The sequence below is a fragment of the Mandrillus leucophaeus genome, unplaced genomic scaffold (assembly GCF_000951045.1).
Source record: "Mandrillus leucophaeus isolate KB7577 unplaced genomic scaffold, Mleu.le_1.0 Scaffold1437, whole genome shotgun sequence".
In the NCBI taxonomy this organism is placed as follows: domain Eukaryota; kingdom Metazoa; phylum Chordata; class Mammalia; order Primates; family Cercopithecidae; genus Mandrillus; species Mandrillus leucophaeus.
Window position 1 is genome coordinate 321,755 of NW_012101407.1, and position 14,775 is coordinate 336,529.

General features: G+C 36.4%; 1 protein-coding gene across 1 annotated transcript in view; it reads right to left on the reverse strand.

Moving 5' to 3' along the window:
* Window positions 1-14,775, reverse strand: part of LOC105535266 (POTE ankyrin domain family member A-like) — a 60,231-nt gene that overhangs the window by 38,442 nt on the left and 7,014 nt on the right. Inside the window, 5 exon segments of the mRNA XM_011974275.1 lie at window positions 2,790-2,860; window positions 5,630-5,767; window positions 7,063-7,169; window positions 10,258-10,416; window positions 10,577-10,685. Of these exon segments, the coding sequence (XP_011829665.1) occupies window positions 2,790-2,860; window positions 5,630-5,767; window positions 7,063-7,169; window positions 10,258-10,416; window positions 10,577-10,685 (584 nt within the window).

A 14,775-nucleotide genomic window follows, 5' to 3' on the forward strand; every position in this document is an offset into this window, starting at 1 on the left:
AAAAAAAATCTGCCAACTATTAATGTTATTTCTTACTTTAAAAAAGAACTTAAACAAAACAAATGAAAAAGGCATAACACCAAAAAAGGCCAACATTTTAAAATGAAAAACTGAGATTCCTAACTTTATTTATTTTACCACAGATGGGTAAAAACCTTAAATACATTGATACTAGTCCAAGGATATATGACAAGAAAGCAATAGCTGACTACTGCAAAAGCTTCCTTTGTCTCCTGGTTTCTTTACATGGTTACCTTCCATCAACCTCTATGAGGGGTCACAAACTATAGGCCACAGGCCAAATCCAGTCTGCCTTATGGTTTTATAAATAAAGTTTTATTGGATCTCAGTCATGCCTATTTGCTTACATATTATCCATAGTTGCTTTCACACTACAACAGCAGGGTTAAGTAGGTATGACAGAGATCACATAGTCTAAAATATTTCCCACCTAGTCCTTTACAGAAAAAGCTTGACAACCCCTGTTTTACACCATAGCCAGAATGCCTTAACACTCCAATTTAATCTTCTGACTCCCCTGCTCAAATTTCTCCAATGAGTCCCTGCAACAACCATTGCTGGCTCCCTACCAATAGCCATTCCTAATTCTTTCTTGCAGAAGAAACACAAAGCTATTGGGATACTTACTATCCCAATATTCCTCCCCAGCTTCAGAAGGAGAAATGATTATTCTAAGCTAGTCACAAAATTACATTTGCTTTCCCAGTGCCCGGTTTGGGGATGGGCATGTGGTGTGACCCAGCCAATGAAATGTTACAGGAAGCCCCTTGTGTGCTTCTAAGTTTTCTCCCTATTTAAAGAAACACATGAAGAAAAGCAGCCCTTGCAACGTTGTGTTCTGAGAATAAGATGCCTGGAGCTGATGCAGATTAGTCAACTGTGAAAGGAGACATGAACAAGACACTGCCAACAGCACAGCTGAAAGAGGGACAAGTGGGATTCTAGGATATCACTGAACAACCAAAACAACTCTGGTTCCTACAGTTTTAGCCACTCCTCATCTAGTATTTGCAGTCCAAAACATTCTACCTGGTAAATTTCCCATGGCCCATGGGATAAGAGCTACTAATTTCTATAGTATTAAAAATTCTATCATAAACTTGCCTTAGCTTAGTATTCACCTCATTCCCAACCTCTTGTATCTCACACTTTTTGTACTAGCAAAAGTGAACTGCTCATAAACTCTGCAAAGTTCACTCAAGCATCTTGCTTTTGCACTTGCTGCTCTTCCTCCCATACAGGTAATCTCGTTAGATGTTCCTTCTGCCAAACACACCATTTCGTTACATGTTCATTCTGCCAAACATCATTCTTCTGCTACTTTACCTAGAAAAATTCTACTCACTCTGCATGCTCACCTTAAATCCTACCTACTTTTTTTTAAAGCTTTCATTCCTCATCACATATGTCTGGCACATAATCAATATAATATATAAACCATAAATATAAACTTCCAGTGGCCATCTAGCACACAGTAAGGACTGAATAAAGTAGCAAAATAATAAAAATGACAATGATAATAACAAGCTCCTGTCTGTATTTTTAAATGTGTTCTGTAGCATTAGAAAAATGCTTCGTATCTAAAAGACATCTGACAGTTATTTGTTAAGTAGACAGGTGAAAACAGAAATACAAATGTTTTCTTTGTAAATTCTGTTGAAAAAGCACAGAAATGAAATAGAGACAGCTCTATTCTATTATGAGCACCTTAAAGATCAAAACTACATCTATTCCATCTTTGTCTCCTGCAACATACAAAATCTAACTTACAGAAGCTCTTTGATAAACATATGGCTAAATTAAAGGTGTCCTCACACAGTTTGAATTGTACAATATACTAGGTGTCCACATCCAGGTAGCATACTGGCATTTTTGTTATTGTGAAACATTTTTGTACTTTTATTATAATCTGCTGAGCCTAGAGTTGGGCAATTTGTATATTTATTATGACAATCTTTTGGCAAATGGTAGCAGAGCATCTTGTTTTAACAAAATTACTGTTACCACGACAATTAACCAGCAGGTAGAAGAACACATCTTGTTCCAACAAAGCAAATATACCTCTTTGAATTTCAAATTTAGAGGAATAAAGTCAGTAACAGTGAGCCTTGCTGGTACAAGCATATGTAACACGATCTGTGCTTCGCTGTTCATCATCAAAACTTCCTTACTTTTACTTTTTCATCTATGGTAGGACTACCCAGAGCAGGCATCCACAACTCCCAAGCCACAGACTGGTAGCAGTTCATGGCCTTTTTGGAACCACGCCACACACAACGTGAGTATTAGGCAAGCTAGAGAAGCTTCATCTGTATTATAGCCATGCCCCGTGGCTCATATTACCACCTAAGCTCCGCCTCCTGTCAGATCACTGGTAGCATTAGATACTCATGGAAGCATGAACCCTGTTGTGAACTGCCCATGTGAGGGATCTAGGTTGTGTGCTTCTTATGAGAATCTAATGCCTGATAGTCTGTCACTGTCTCCCTTTGCCCCCAGATGGGACCATTTAGTTGCAGGAAAACAAGCTCAGAGCTTCCACCCATTCTACATTACGGTAAGTTGTATAATTATTTCATTATATATTACAATGTAATAATAATATAAAGTAGCACAATAAATGCAATGTGCTTGAATAATTCTGAAACCATCTGCACCTTCCCCTAGTCCATGGAAATACTGTCTTCCACAAAACCGATCCCTGGTGCCAAAAAAGCAAAAAGGCTGGGGACAACTGACCTAAAGTAATTCACTATCAGAAGTCTTACCTGGATTGCTGTTTTCAGAACATTTTTTTGGCATCTGTTTTTCTTTATAGTCAGAAAGTAATTGGCAAATTCTATGTATAAAAATGTAATAAATAAAATCACTATTTTAATACTGACATGAAAAATACTTACAAAATGCAAAATTCTTAGAGTATTTCAAACAATATCAGACTATCAGAAAACAATATCATCCCATCTACTTTTGTGTACATCCTACAAACTTTTCATTAAGCTTCTAAATAAAAAAGAAAAAAAGTAAGGTGAAATACTCATAAATCAAGGCCACTAAGACTCAGTAAATTAACTTGCATTCGCTTAACATAATAGAAAGTCCCAACTCTGAAGAAGTCCTAGCTCCATAATGAAGAGCTATTTGTTCTTGGAAAATTTACTTCTTTTAGGCTCAATGTCTTCTACAAAGCGAGGACTTTGCTGCCTTATTTCACTAAGCTATAAAGATTTAACAAGATAAAATTTTTAAATGCTCACAGAAATAGTAAAGCAATGGAATAATCTGTTCCTAAACTTTATGACCGAAATTATCTTCGAATCCCAAATAAAACCCAATGTGTAGCTAGGCGCAGTGGCTCATGCCTGTAATCCCAGCACTTTGGGAGGCCGAGGCAGGCAGATCACGAGGTCAAGAGATTTAGACCATCCTGGCCAACATGGTGAAACCCCATCTCTACTAAAAATTCAAAAAATAAAGTGGGCGTGATGGTACACGCCTGCAGTCCCAGCTACTTCGGAGGCTGAGCCAGGAGAATCACCTAAACCCGGGAGATGGAGGTTACAATGAGCCAAGATTGCGCCACTGCACTCCAGCCTGGCAACAGAGCAAGACTCAGTCTAAAAAAAAAAAAAAAAAAAAAACCCAAAGTGTATTGTGTTCATAGGTCCTAATACGCAAATGTTGTAGCTTTCAGGAAATGTTATTAATTTTGATTATTAGTTGTCCTACTCTTTATGGCTTATAATTCAGAGCATCTCAACTATTTCACAGTTTATAACTAAATTTATTCATAAATATCTCATTAAAGTAGGTAACATGATTGTCCACGATTATGGAGTTTATCAATCACACCAAGAGCAGAAAAACCAATGGATGAATGTCAAGACCTGGCTTGGACCAATGATCCTTCTCTACAGACTCACACTCTGAGCCAGCAGATGTTTGTTAAGATAATGCTTCATATCCATGTTCATCTCCAGCGGACATGGGAGACCAAAACCCTGCTTTTATTTGTTTTAGGTTCCATGAAGAAGTTGCAAATTGACATTCTCTAATTTTTGAATACATACTAACAATATATTTTGCACACAACACTCTACACATTATTCAGCTCTGGGAACATCTCATAGGCCACCTTACATGAATATTTTTATAGCAAAACTCACAATTTCAATACTCAGATGGCACCCATTTTGCTTTGATTCACACTGTTTCCTTAGAGTTAGTCAGCAAATAGTCAAGTGACCTTCCAGTGACTGTGCAAAATATGGAATGCTTCAAAAATTTGTGCAGCCTGCCTATTCAGGGGCCATGCTAATTTTCTCTGTATTGCTCCAATTTTAGGATATGTGCAGCCAAAGCAAGCACAAAGCCCTACTTTTACACATGGACAGCGATGAGTCATGAACACGGTTTAGCTCTAAGTCCAACTAACCTACTTGAGATCTCAAGAATTATCTTCAATGGCTTCCTGTGAGGTAGAATTTGAAAATATTTTTAAATATTGAGGAAGAGATGTAATTAACTTGGGAAATTTTCATTATCATGGAAAACAGATCACTCAAGGGGCCAACCACAACTGGGTGCCCACTGCTCTAGGGAAGGTTAACATGGGACTTTCTACTGCCTAAGGTACTATACAGGATATAAAGGTGCCTCAGGGTACATATCTGGTAGCAAAGAAGAAGAAACAAACACTGATCTCTTTCTGCCACATTATTTGAACCTCTTTGACAGTTTGGAACAAGCCCAACTAATATCTGCTAGAGAAAAGACCAACACAGGACTCAAAGGATCTCTTAACATGAAGTTCTCAGTTAAGTCTAGGATAAGATGTGGGTTCCACATCAGGTTTTGAATGTGGGGGGAATGGTCAATTTGCTCACTTTGCATGCAGATAAAGCCAGGATGTCAAGCTGCCAGAGCAGGGTGCTGGTGCTTTGGGAACAATGACTGAGCACACAAGCACAGGTATGTGAAGTAAAGAACGTTGTAACTTTGAAGTCTATGTATGGATCACCATGAAGACTTGAGGGATCTCAATCAGTAAGGGCATGTTGGTGTCAAAGGTCAACCATTACCAGGCAGCAGGACCAGTTTCAGTGGCAACAATGCAGCAACAGAATCAATGGAAACAACAGAATGATTAAAATGTCCTTTTTTCCTCCTCCTTCTGACTTGATAAAAAGGATTGTCTTCCTTGGACAAATTCAAGGAGTACATAGGAGACAGTCCCCAGAAAACAATACAAGACTTTCTACTAAACTAGACATTTAAAGACCCAAATAACTAATCAGAAAAATCAAAGATGTGATTCTACTTTTTATCCAATGCATAGGTGTTATACTTGGAATGAAATGAACAACGTTGGGATCTCTAAGGATAAAGGTCTTAAAAGTCCTGAGGTAAAGAATCCTGCACCCATTGGCACCTTCTAACTAGTCTAGCTTTTTGTTCGATTTCCAGCTGATGCAGTGGACTAACTCATGGCCACTCTAAAACTACCTAAACCAAACTATGACATCTCACCTGATATCCAAGATACAAAAGTTAAAATTATTTTAAACCTCGATTTAGTGTTAACTAGCCTTTTAATGTAAATACTTACATATTATGATGACTAGAAATAGCGTAATCTTCAGCAGTCCACCGAGATACATCTTGAGAAAATACATCAATATTTTGCTGAAGCAGAAGGCTAACCATACTTGCTGATCCACAACGTACAGCAAGTATAAGAGCAGTTCTAAAATGACAGATAATTTGTCCCTTAGGAACCTTAATAAAGTTATTTTAAAAGCTAATTTGATATACTTTCCCAATTTAATATCTTGCCTGTCCATGAAGAATTAAACATTTACATGTACTAAAAAACATAAGCATCTTGGGTGCTTAAGTGTTCATCTTTGTAAAATACCACCAAGGTTAAAAGAAAGGGACAAAAAGGAATCCTCTTATCTCAGTGGGGTACTGAATAGTAGAAGCTACTAATTTAAAGGACTTTGATGGGCAAGAAATTATGCTAGGGCTGCTTATCTGAAGTGGACAAAGATTTAACTGAAGATTTCTTCCCAGCTTCCCTAGACTGATATGCCATAATAGAAAATCAGCTAAATAGGAGCTATCTGCAGGCTGAAAGCAGTAATATTAATAATAATAGTAAGAATAGTAGTTATAGTAGCTTCAGTTAATGATGCCAATAAGCATGTGCTAGGCACTGAATTAAATGCCATATATGTCTTTCTTTGAAGGATATATTCTCCTTCTTTTCATATATGACAACATATGTGGTAGTAAATAACGTTCCCAAGGTCACACACCTAGCAAGTAAGAAACCTAGGAACTAAATCCAGTTTTGTGTGAATCTAAAGTCTAGCTCTTTTCTCTTTATCACCCACCTACAGCTTGCCTTCATTAAAGGAAGTGTATGTTATCCACTTAAAGCTATCTTCACTCCCTCTCTCCATACCAATTAAAAATAAAAACATCAAAATACACTGGAAATAAAGAAGGAAAAAAAGCTAATGAACCCACAGTATTTGGGAATAGCAATTAATCATCATGTAGGGATAAGCTAACATTAATATTCTTTAAAGAAAGTAACTTAAAGCAGTCATTCAAAAGACAAAATGATTTTCAACTCCTGTTTATGTTTAATATAGCATATTTAATGGAAAAGCATATAAGAAGCAGAGGTTAAAAACTATAGAAAGGGTTAAGAAGTTCAATACTGAGTCATAAACTAAAAGCTAAAGTTCGCACTTCATGAAACTAATATGAAATCCCTTTAGCTAACATAAGATCATATAACCGAAAACATCACATAACAAATAACATCAGTCAATATAATAAAAGAAGATGAATCCTACTAAAACTGTTCTTTATGTTGCCTAGTCCAAATGACTGCATTTCTCCTTAACTGATTTGTGTTGATACCGATCACCATGTTCTAATAAGTATAAGTTAATTTTATTAATTTAATGTTTATGACTTGAGTGACTGTTACCACTCCAGAACAATACAGAGATAAAATAACTATACCTTCCAAACCTATCAAGTGCATTTAAATTAGCTTTTTTCTTGATTAAAAATTCCACCATTTGCTGTTTCTGTCCATGTACACCGAGTAAAAGTGGTGTGAGGCCACCCTGTAAAACAATATTAACGCAAAAACAATATGTAATTCAAAAAAATTACCAATTTCTCAAATGAACTGGAAACTTTATATAAGATCCTATGAACTTACACTCACAGAAAGTAAATAAAATATAGTTGTCTCCTTCTCACTCTTCTGTGCTTTCCCACACACTCACTACTCCTTCTCTTGGAAACACCCCTCCTCTGCCTCACATTAACTCTGGTCATCTTGAAAACTCACTTTAAACATTTACTGTTTCCAAGATTCTTTGCTTCTGTCCCAGCATTTGACATGGTATTACTGGATAATTTTTCCCATCTAAACAAAAAGCTTCTTGAGGGCAGGGGCTGTATATTTTATCTCTATATTCTCAAACCCTATGACAAATCATTGTGTATAAAGCAAGAATTTGCATGTAAAATATTTCTTTAGATTCAGATGTTTTACCAAAAGATCAAGCTCTGACGTGCAATAAAGCTTGCTATTAAGACTCATACTGCCCATTTCAAGAATTTTTCCAACATTTATTCATTTAAAATCTATTTGTATATAATTTTCCCAGATTGTTAACTAAATAATGAGTTCATAGTACTGCCGAAACTAAATTAACAGAATTCCTATCTGTATTCTTAATAATTCCATGGTTTTTAGTGTTTAAAACTGCCATCCTGATTATGCCAAAGCTCTACAAACTTAAGAGACACACTTGATAGTCCATAATACAGCTTCAATTGACAAAAAGGGTAATTTGCTACAATACTAATTGAGAAAACTCTGCTCTTAAAAATGATTTACTGATCTAAGCACTTAAATGATAACAAAGAGACATAAAATCCTGAGAAACCCAATCTGTACTTACTGAAAGACTACTCACTGAAAATTTCTAAAGACCTTCTGAATGGCATTGAATAACTGATGGTAGGAAGGAAAAGGTATTATTCTGTAAGCTGATAGATACTGCCAATAATATTCATTTTAATGTCCCAATCACAGAGATAAAAGTCAAATTAGGCCAGGCATGGTGTCAGACCTGTAATCCTAGCATTTTGAGAGGCTGAGGTGGATGAATTGCTTGAGCCCAGGAGTTCAAGACCAGCCTGGGAAACATGGCAAAAACCCCATCTCTTCTTTAAAAAAAAAAAAAAAACTGAGGTGGGAGGACCACCTGAGCTTGGGGAGGTTGAGGCTGCAGTGAGCTGTGATCACACCACTGCATTCCAGCCTGGAAAACAGAGTGAGACCCTGTGTCAAAAAAAAGTCAGACTAACATTATTGGAAAGGAAAGATGTAAAGGAATTAGCACATATCCAACTCCAACTCTTCTAGAGATATATTAAGTTTCTGAGATATGAGAATTTACCTATTACCCTTATCTATTCAGTGATTCTTAAGCAGAAGCGTACACGGATTTTGAGGAATCTGTTGTTGTTGTTGTTGTTGTTGTTGTTGTTGTTGTTGTTGTAGACAGGGTCTCATTATGTTGCCCAGGCTAGACTCGAACTCCTGACCTCAAGCAATCCTCCCACCTCAGCCTCCCTAGCAGCTGGGATTATAGCCATGCACCACCATGCCTGGCTTCAAGGAAACTTTTTTTTTTTTTTTTTGAGACTGAGTCTCGATCTGTCACCAGGCTGGAGTGTAGTGGCACAATCTCGGCTTACTGCAACCTCTGCCTCCCGGGTTCAAGCGATTCTCCTGCCTCAGCCTCCTGAGTAGATAGGACTACAGGCACGTGCCATCACGCCCAGCTAATTTTTGTATTTTTAGTAGAGACGGGGTTTCACCATGTCGGCCAGGATGGTCTCGATCTCCTGATCTTGTGATCCACCTGCCTTGGCCTCCCAAAGTGCTGCGATTAAAGGCAGGAGCCACTGCACCTGGCCTCAAGGAAACATTTGTAAACATATGCTATCAAAATCTTCAGGGTAGAACCTAGACTTGCAGATTATTTAAAAATTTTTCTCAGGTTACTCTAATTCACAATTCTAGCTGAAAACTAGTGCAATGGACAATTACTTCAGTCTCATCTCTCACCCACATGACCAATTCCCTTTATCATTTGAGCATTTGGCCAAAAAGAGGAAAGAACGAGAGAGAGACTCGTTTGCTGAAAACACCACTTAATTTTCCTGGGTAGGGGTAGAACAGGGTGTAGTAAACTCAAAATCCAACTTCATCTTGTTACTTATAAGCTTCTTATCCTCCACGTTCCCATCAGGACATTCTAGATTTGAAAGCAGAGTTGAGACTCTTATCTAAGCGGCCATTTCTACCAGAATAGGATAATAAGTCAGTGAATTACTCGTTATTCCCTCTGCTCAAGGGTTTCCCACGATATCACCACCTATTCACAGCCAATCTGGTTCCTCAGAGGCCTCCTAAAATTGATCAGTTTACAACTCACTAACTCCCTCTCCCAAATTGAAAACCTGTCATTCTCTAAAACTGAAGAGAACCTTGTCTCACCATACAAAGGGAACAAATGAATGCACAACAACAACAAAAAACATACACATAAAACCTCTTCATGATCTTTTCTCTCCATTACCTAATATCCAAATTGGCCTCTATATTTCTGATTGCTCTCCTTTTCCCTTTCCATTTCTGCCTTATGAGCAAGCAGAAATATCTTAAGCCTTGCCACTGAGAGATACGTCACTTCATATCTATTACTGTTTTTTTTTTTGTTTTTTTTTTTTAGGAGCTTGCCAAAGCAGCAAGATTTCTATTCACTGAAGCATGTTTTAGTTTTCTTGGAGTTTTAATGTAAAACCTATTTCCAGGGCAAATTTTGACATTTTACATTGTTTGGAGGGGGGGGAACTGGGAGGGAAAATTGAAAAAAAAGTAAGTCTTACCTTTTACAAATTCAGAGTTTTCAAAAAAAAAATTTACCGCAAGTGCATAAAAAATGCTGTATCCTCTAATGTGTCTTTAAAAGTGACAATATTTAAAATAAAGTCTTAGATAATTAAGTCATTTCAAAATATTTTCATTCAGGTTATGCTTGAGCTTCCAAATATGGAAAACTGGCCCTTACACAAGTCAATGTTAAAATAAACGCATTGGATATTTTGAAAATAAAATTAGATCTATACCTTGTTTTTTGATTCGATATCAGCATTGTATAAAAGCAGTGTTTTGGCCATTAATCTATCTTCACTGTAGACAGCATAGTGTAGGGCAGTATTGCCATACAGATCCGGAAGATTTGGATCAATATCATGTTGTAGCAAAAGTATCGCACATCGTACAGCCTGTCAATGTTAGACCAAAAACAAATTATAAATCCTAGGAATTCAAGATAAACATTCCACAGCTTTCATCAATAAGTTATATTTAAATGAGAAAACTCATTTTTATTCTATGTATTGAAATCAAATCCATATCATGCTGATATAGTTGGCTACTGCATACCTGTGTTAGAGCTGTCCTCTTTTTGCTGTCAAAGACACGAAGTTGACATTTTCTATCCAGCAGGAGTTTTCCTACTTCTGAATTCCCACAGGCCAAATGTAGAGCAGTCCTATGAGAGTGAGAAGATGTTTTAGCAAATTGTAGTGTACTATCTAAAGCTGCATCAATGATTCATGTAATTGCAAACATTGAATAACATGCTATCCCTCTGCCTTCAAAACAAACAGTTAATTTTCCTGTAAAGAAAGCACACTATTAATTACCTCTCATTTCTCACTGTATTAATGAAATAGCAGCCTATCTGAAAAGAAAGAGCATAGCCCTTTGTTTACATTAAATTTGGGCTGGAATCCTGCTCTGAGCTTTGTCACTTCCTAGCTGTTGCTTAGCCTTTTTGTGTCTCAATTTCCTCATCTATAAAATGGGAATGAAAATAGTAGCTTTCTCACAGGAAACCACTGTAATGCTTAAATGAGACTCTACACAAAATATATAGAAGAGTTCCTAACTCAAATAACAGCTCAATAATTGTTAGATATTTTTACTAATACTACTAAAGATAACATTTGAATTAAGTGAGATAATACAATTATATCTACACTTTGAGGTATGTTTTAAAGATTACAGTTTACATTGTATTTTGATGATTATAAGAGGCTGTCTTCATGTTTTGACATTCCTTACATTGTAGTACCACTTGTAATTCATGACTTACTGTAACTATAATTGGTAGCATTTAAATAATTCTCTTATTGAGACATACAATAATGGGGCATCATACAATCCATGGTGGCTTACATTAAGTAGAATATGGTATGTGTAACGGTTCTGGGGCAATTCTAACCAGATGATTGGCATTTGATAAATTTTAGTTCTTAAAAGTACTATGGAATAAGAGGGATAAGGCAAAAACAGCAAATGTCAAAACTAATTTTTACTTTAATTTTCAAAAAACTTTAAGCCAAAGGAAACTTGGGGTTCAAATGAATAGGTATGGCTCATTTTTTCAATACTTAGATTTATAGAATATATGTAAATCAGATATTTCCAATGATAAATATTAGGATTTGAAACATAAATTTTCTTTTTTAATGAATTTATGAAACTATTTGTGGAGTTTTTTTCAACTTTCACACTCAGGGGTATACTGCAGGATGTTACATAGGTAAATTGGTAAATATACATAGGTATATTGCAGGTTTGTTACATAGGTAAATGTATGCCAAGAGGGTTGATAGTACAAATTATTTCATCACCCAGGTATTAAGCCCAGTACCCATTAGTTATATTTCCTGCTTCTCTCCCTCCTCCCTCCAATAGGCCCCAGTGTGTGTTGCTCCCCTCTAGGTACCTGTGTGTTCTCATCATTTAGCTCCCCCTTATAAGTGAGTACATGCAGTATTTGGTTTTCTGTTCCTAAGTTAGTATGCTAATGATAATGGCCTCCAACACCATGTCCATGCAAAGGCTACGCTCTCATTTTTTCTTATGGCTGCATAGTATTCCATGGTGTTTATGTACCACATTTTAGTTCTTAAAAGTACTAAAACAGTCTTTATCCAAGACTGTTATAAATTTCAAAAGGGCAGTTAAAGGTTATTTTTTACTATTTTCTACCTTCAGAATGCTATTGTTTGAAAGGAGGTAGGAAAAGCTTCAGTTGAGATTAAGTCCTATTACTCTAATTTTAAATCTCTCACCTTGCTCAAGCTGGGCAGGTAAATATGAAGTTTTCAAAGATGGAAGGATACTGCAAGATAGTAGACTATGCCTGCCACATTATAGGTAGCTGGCTTATATTTGATGAATAAATGGATTGAAAGAATGGATAAACACAGCTGGGGAGTTCAATCCCTTTTTTTTTTTTTTTTTTTTTTTTGAGACACAGTCTCACTCTTATTGCCCAGGCTGGAGTGCAAAGGTGCGATCTCGGCTCACCGCAACCTCCACCTCCATGTTCAAGTGATTCTCCTGCTTCAGCCTCCCGAGTAGTTGGGATTACAGGCATGCGCCACCACAGCCAGCTAATTTTGTATTTTTAGTAGAGACGGGGTTTCTCCATGTTGGTCAGGTTGGTCTCGAACTCCAAACCTCAGGTGATCCACCCGCCTTGGCTTCCCAAAGTGCTGGGATTACAGGCATGAGCCACCGTGCCCAGCCCAAGTTCAATATTTTTAAAGAAAACTCCTGTAGAGTACAGCAATACATTTGTAATAGTAATGATCATTTATATTTGCTATTTTAGTTTTCATAAAGATATAACTAAAATGATTAATCCATACTTCTTGAACATGTTAATCTATATATAATGAAAAGATACATAATAAAATGTATACATAATAAAATCTACACATAAAATCTACAGGCACAGGCAAAAATATTCCCTCTACTTCTGAAGAGGCTAAAAGTTCACATAAGATATCCATCCACATAAATAAGTAATAGAAACTGAGAATTGATCTATGCAAATATTACATTCCTTCTCTTCCCAAGGAATATTTCATTCAGAATGAACTTTAACTAGAACTTTTCAGAGGTTTATTGCAGAAATCATAGATAAGAAAAAAGGAAAAACTTCACTTACATTACAAATGCCCAGAAATAAGTTTTATTGTATTTTCACCTAACACAAGAGCATATTCTGTTTGTGTGTATGTATAACCTGTTTTTTTGTCACTTGGTATAGCAAAGTATATCTTTGCATGTCAACGTATATCTGTATCTATTGACATCCTCAATGGTTACGTATTCTTCCATTATGGATGCACTGAAAGTTGATCATAAAATCTGTTATGAATTCTTAATACACTGCTATTTTAAGTAATACTGAGAAAGACAGATATATCAATTTCCCAAAGATATTTCAGTACAATGGAATTGATGGGTAAAAGGCACATACATTTCTAAAATGTGGTTCTTAACACCAAAGTGTCTATTTGAAAAGTCACAGCAACTTAAACTTTAAGCAACTGTATAAGTACCGTTGCTCTTCATCCTCACACTTTGTGGATAGAAAACAGTATTTCAATCCTCTTTTAAATTCCTTCTCTCACCAGGAACACTAACTGTTTTCCTATGTGCATAGGTCACTGGAAGATCTGCAAAAAAGTACTTTGCCCAATTTTAAATTGAGCTTATTTTGTTTTCTTGTTGATTTGAAAGAATTATCTGTAAAATGAAAACACATTTCTTATCTACTATATATATAGTAAATATTTTGCACGTATGTTGTCTTTTGCTAATTTTTTTCTTATATACAGGGTGTTTTAATCTTTATTTTGCCAACACAACCTTCAGAATGCTTGCTTGTGAGGTTCTTAGAAGGTCTTTGTCAAGATAAAAATATATCTGTATAAATAGGCATTTGTGTTTTCTTCTGGTACTTTCCTCATTTTGAATATTTAAAACTTTTAAACTATATTCCATCAGAGAATTATTTTGTGACATAAACATCTAGTTTTCTCCAAATAGCAGGCATTTCATTTATTAATAATTCATCTTTTTCTAAGGAAGGAGACCACTACTACTACTGCTGCCTCCTCCCCACTACCTTGCCTAGTTCACAAGACAGGAGGAAAAAGAGAAAGCAAAAAGTTAGAAAGAAATAAAAGTAAAATAAATAGCCAGACAACCTTGGCACCACCATCCGGCCCTAGGAGTTAAAAAAAGGTAATAATAATAACATTAACCCCTGATCTAAACTACTTGTGTTATCTGTAAATTCCAGACACTGCATGAGAAAAGCATTGTAAAACTTTTTGTTCTGTTAGCTGATGCATGTAGCCCTCAGTCACGTTTCCCACACTTGCTCGATTTATCACGACCCTTTCACGTGGACCCCTTAAAGTTGTAAGCCTTTAAAAAGGCCAAGTATTTCTTTTTCGGGGAGCTTGGCTCTTCAGACACGAGTCTGCTGCCGCTCCCAGCCAAATAAAAAACCTCTTCCTTCTTTTTTTTTTTTTATTATTATTATTATACTTTAAGTTCTAGGGTACATGTGCATAATGTGCAGGTTTGTTACATATGTATACTTGTGCCGTGTTGGTGTGCTGCACCCATCAACTCGTCAGCACCCATTAACTCGTCATTTACATCAGGTATAACTCCCAATGAATCCCTCCCCCTCCCCCCCCATGATAGGCCCCGGTGTGTGATGTTCCCCCTCCCGAGTCCAAGTGATCTCATTGTTCAGTTCCCAC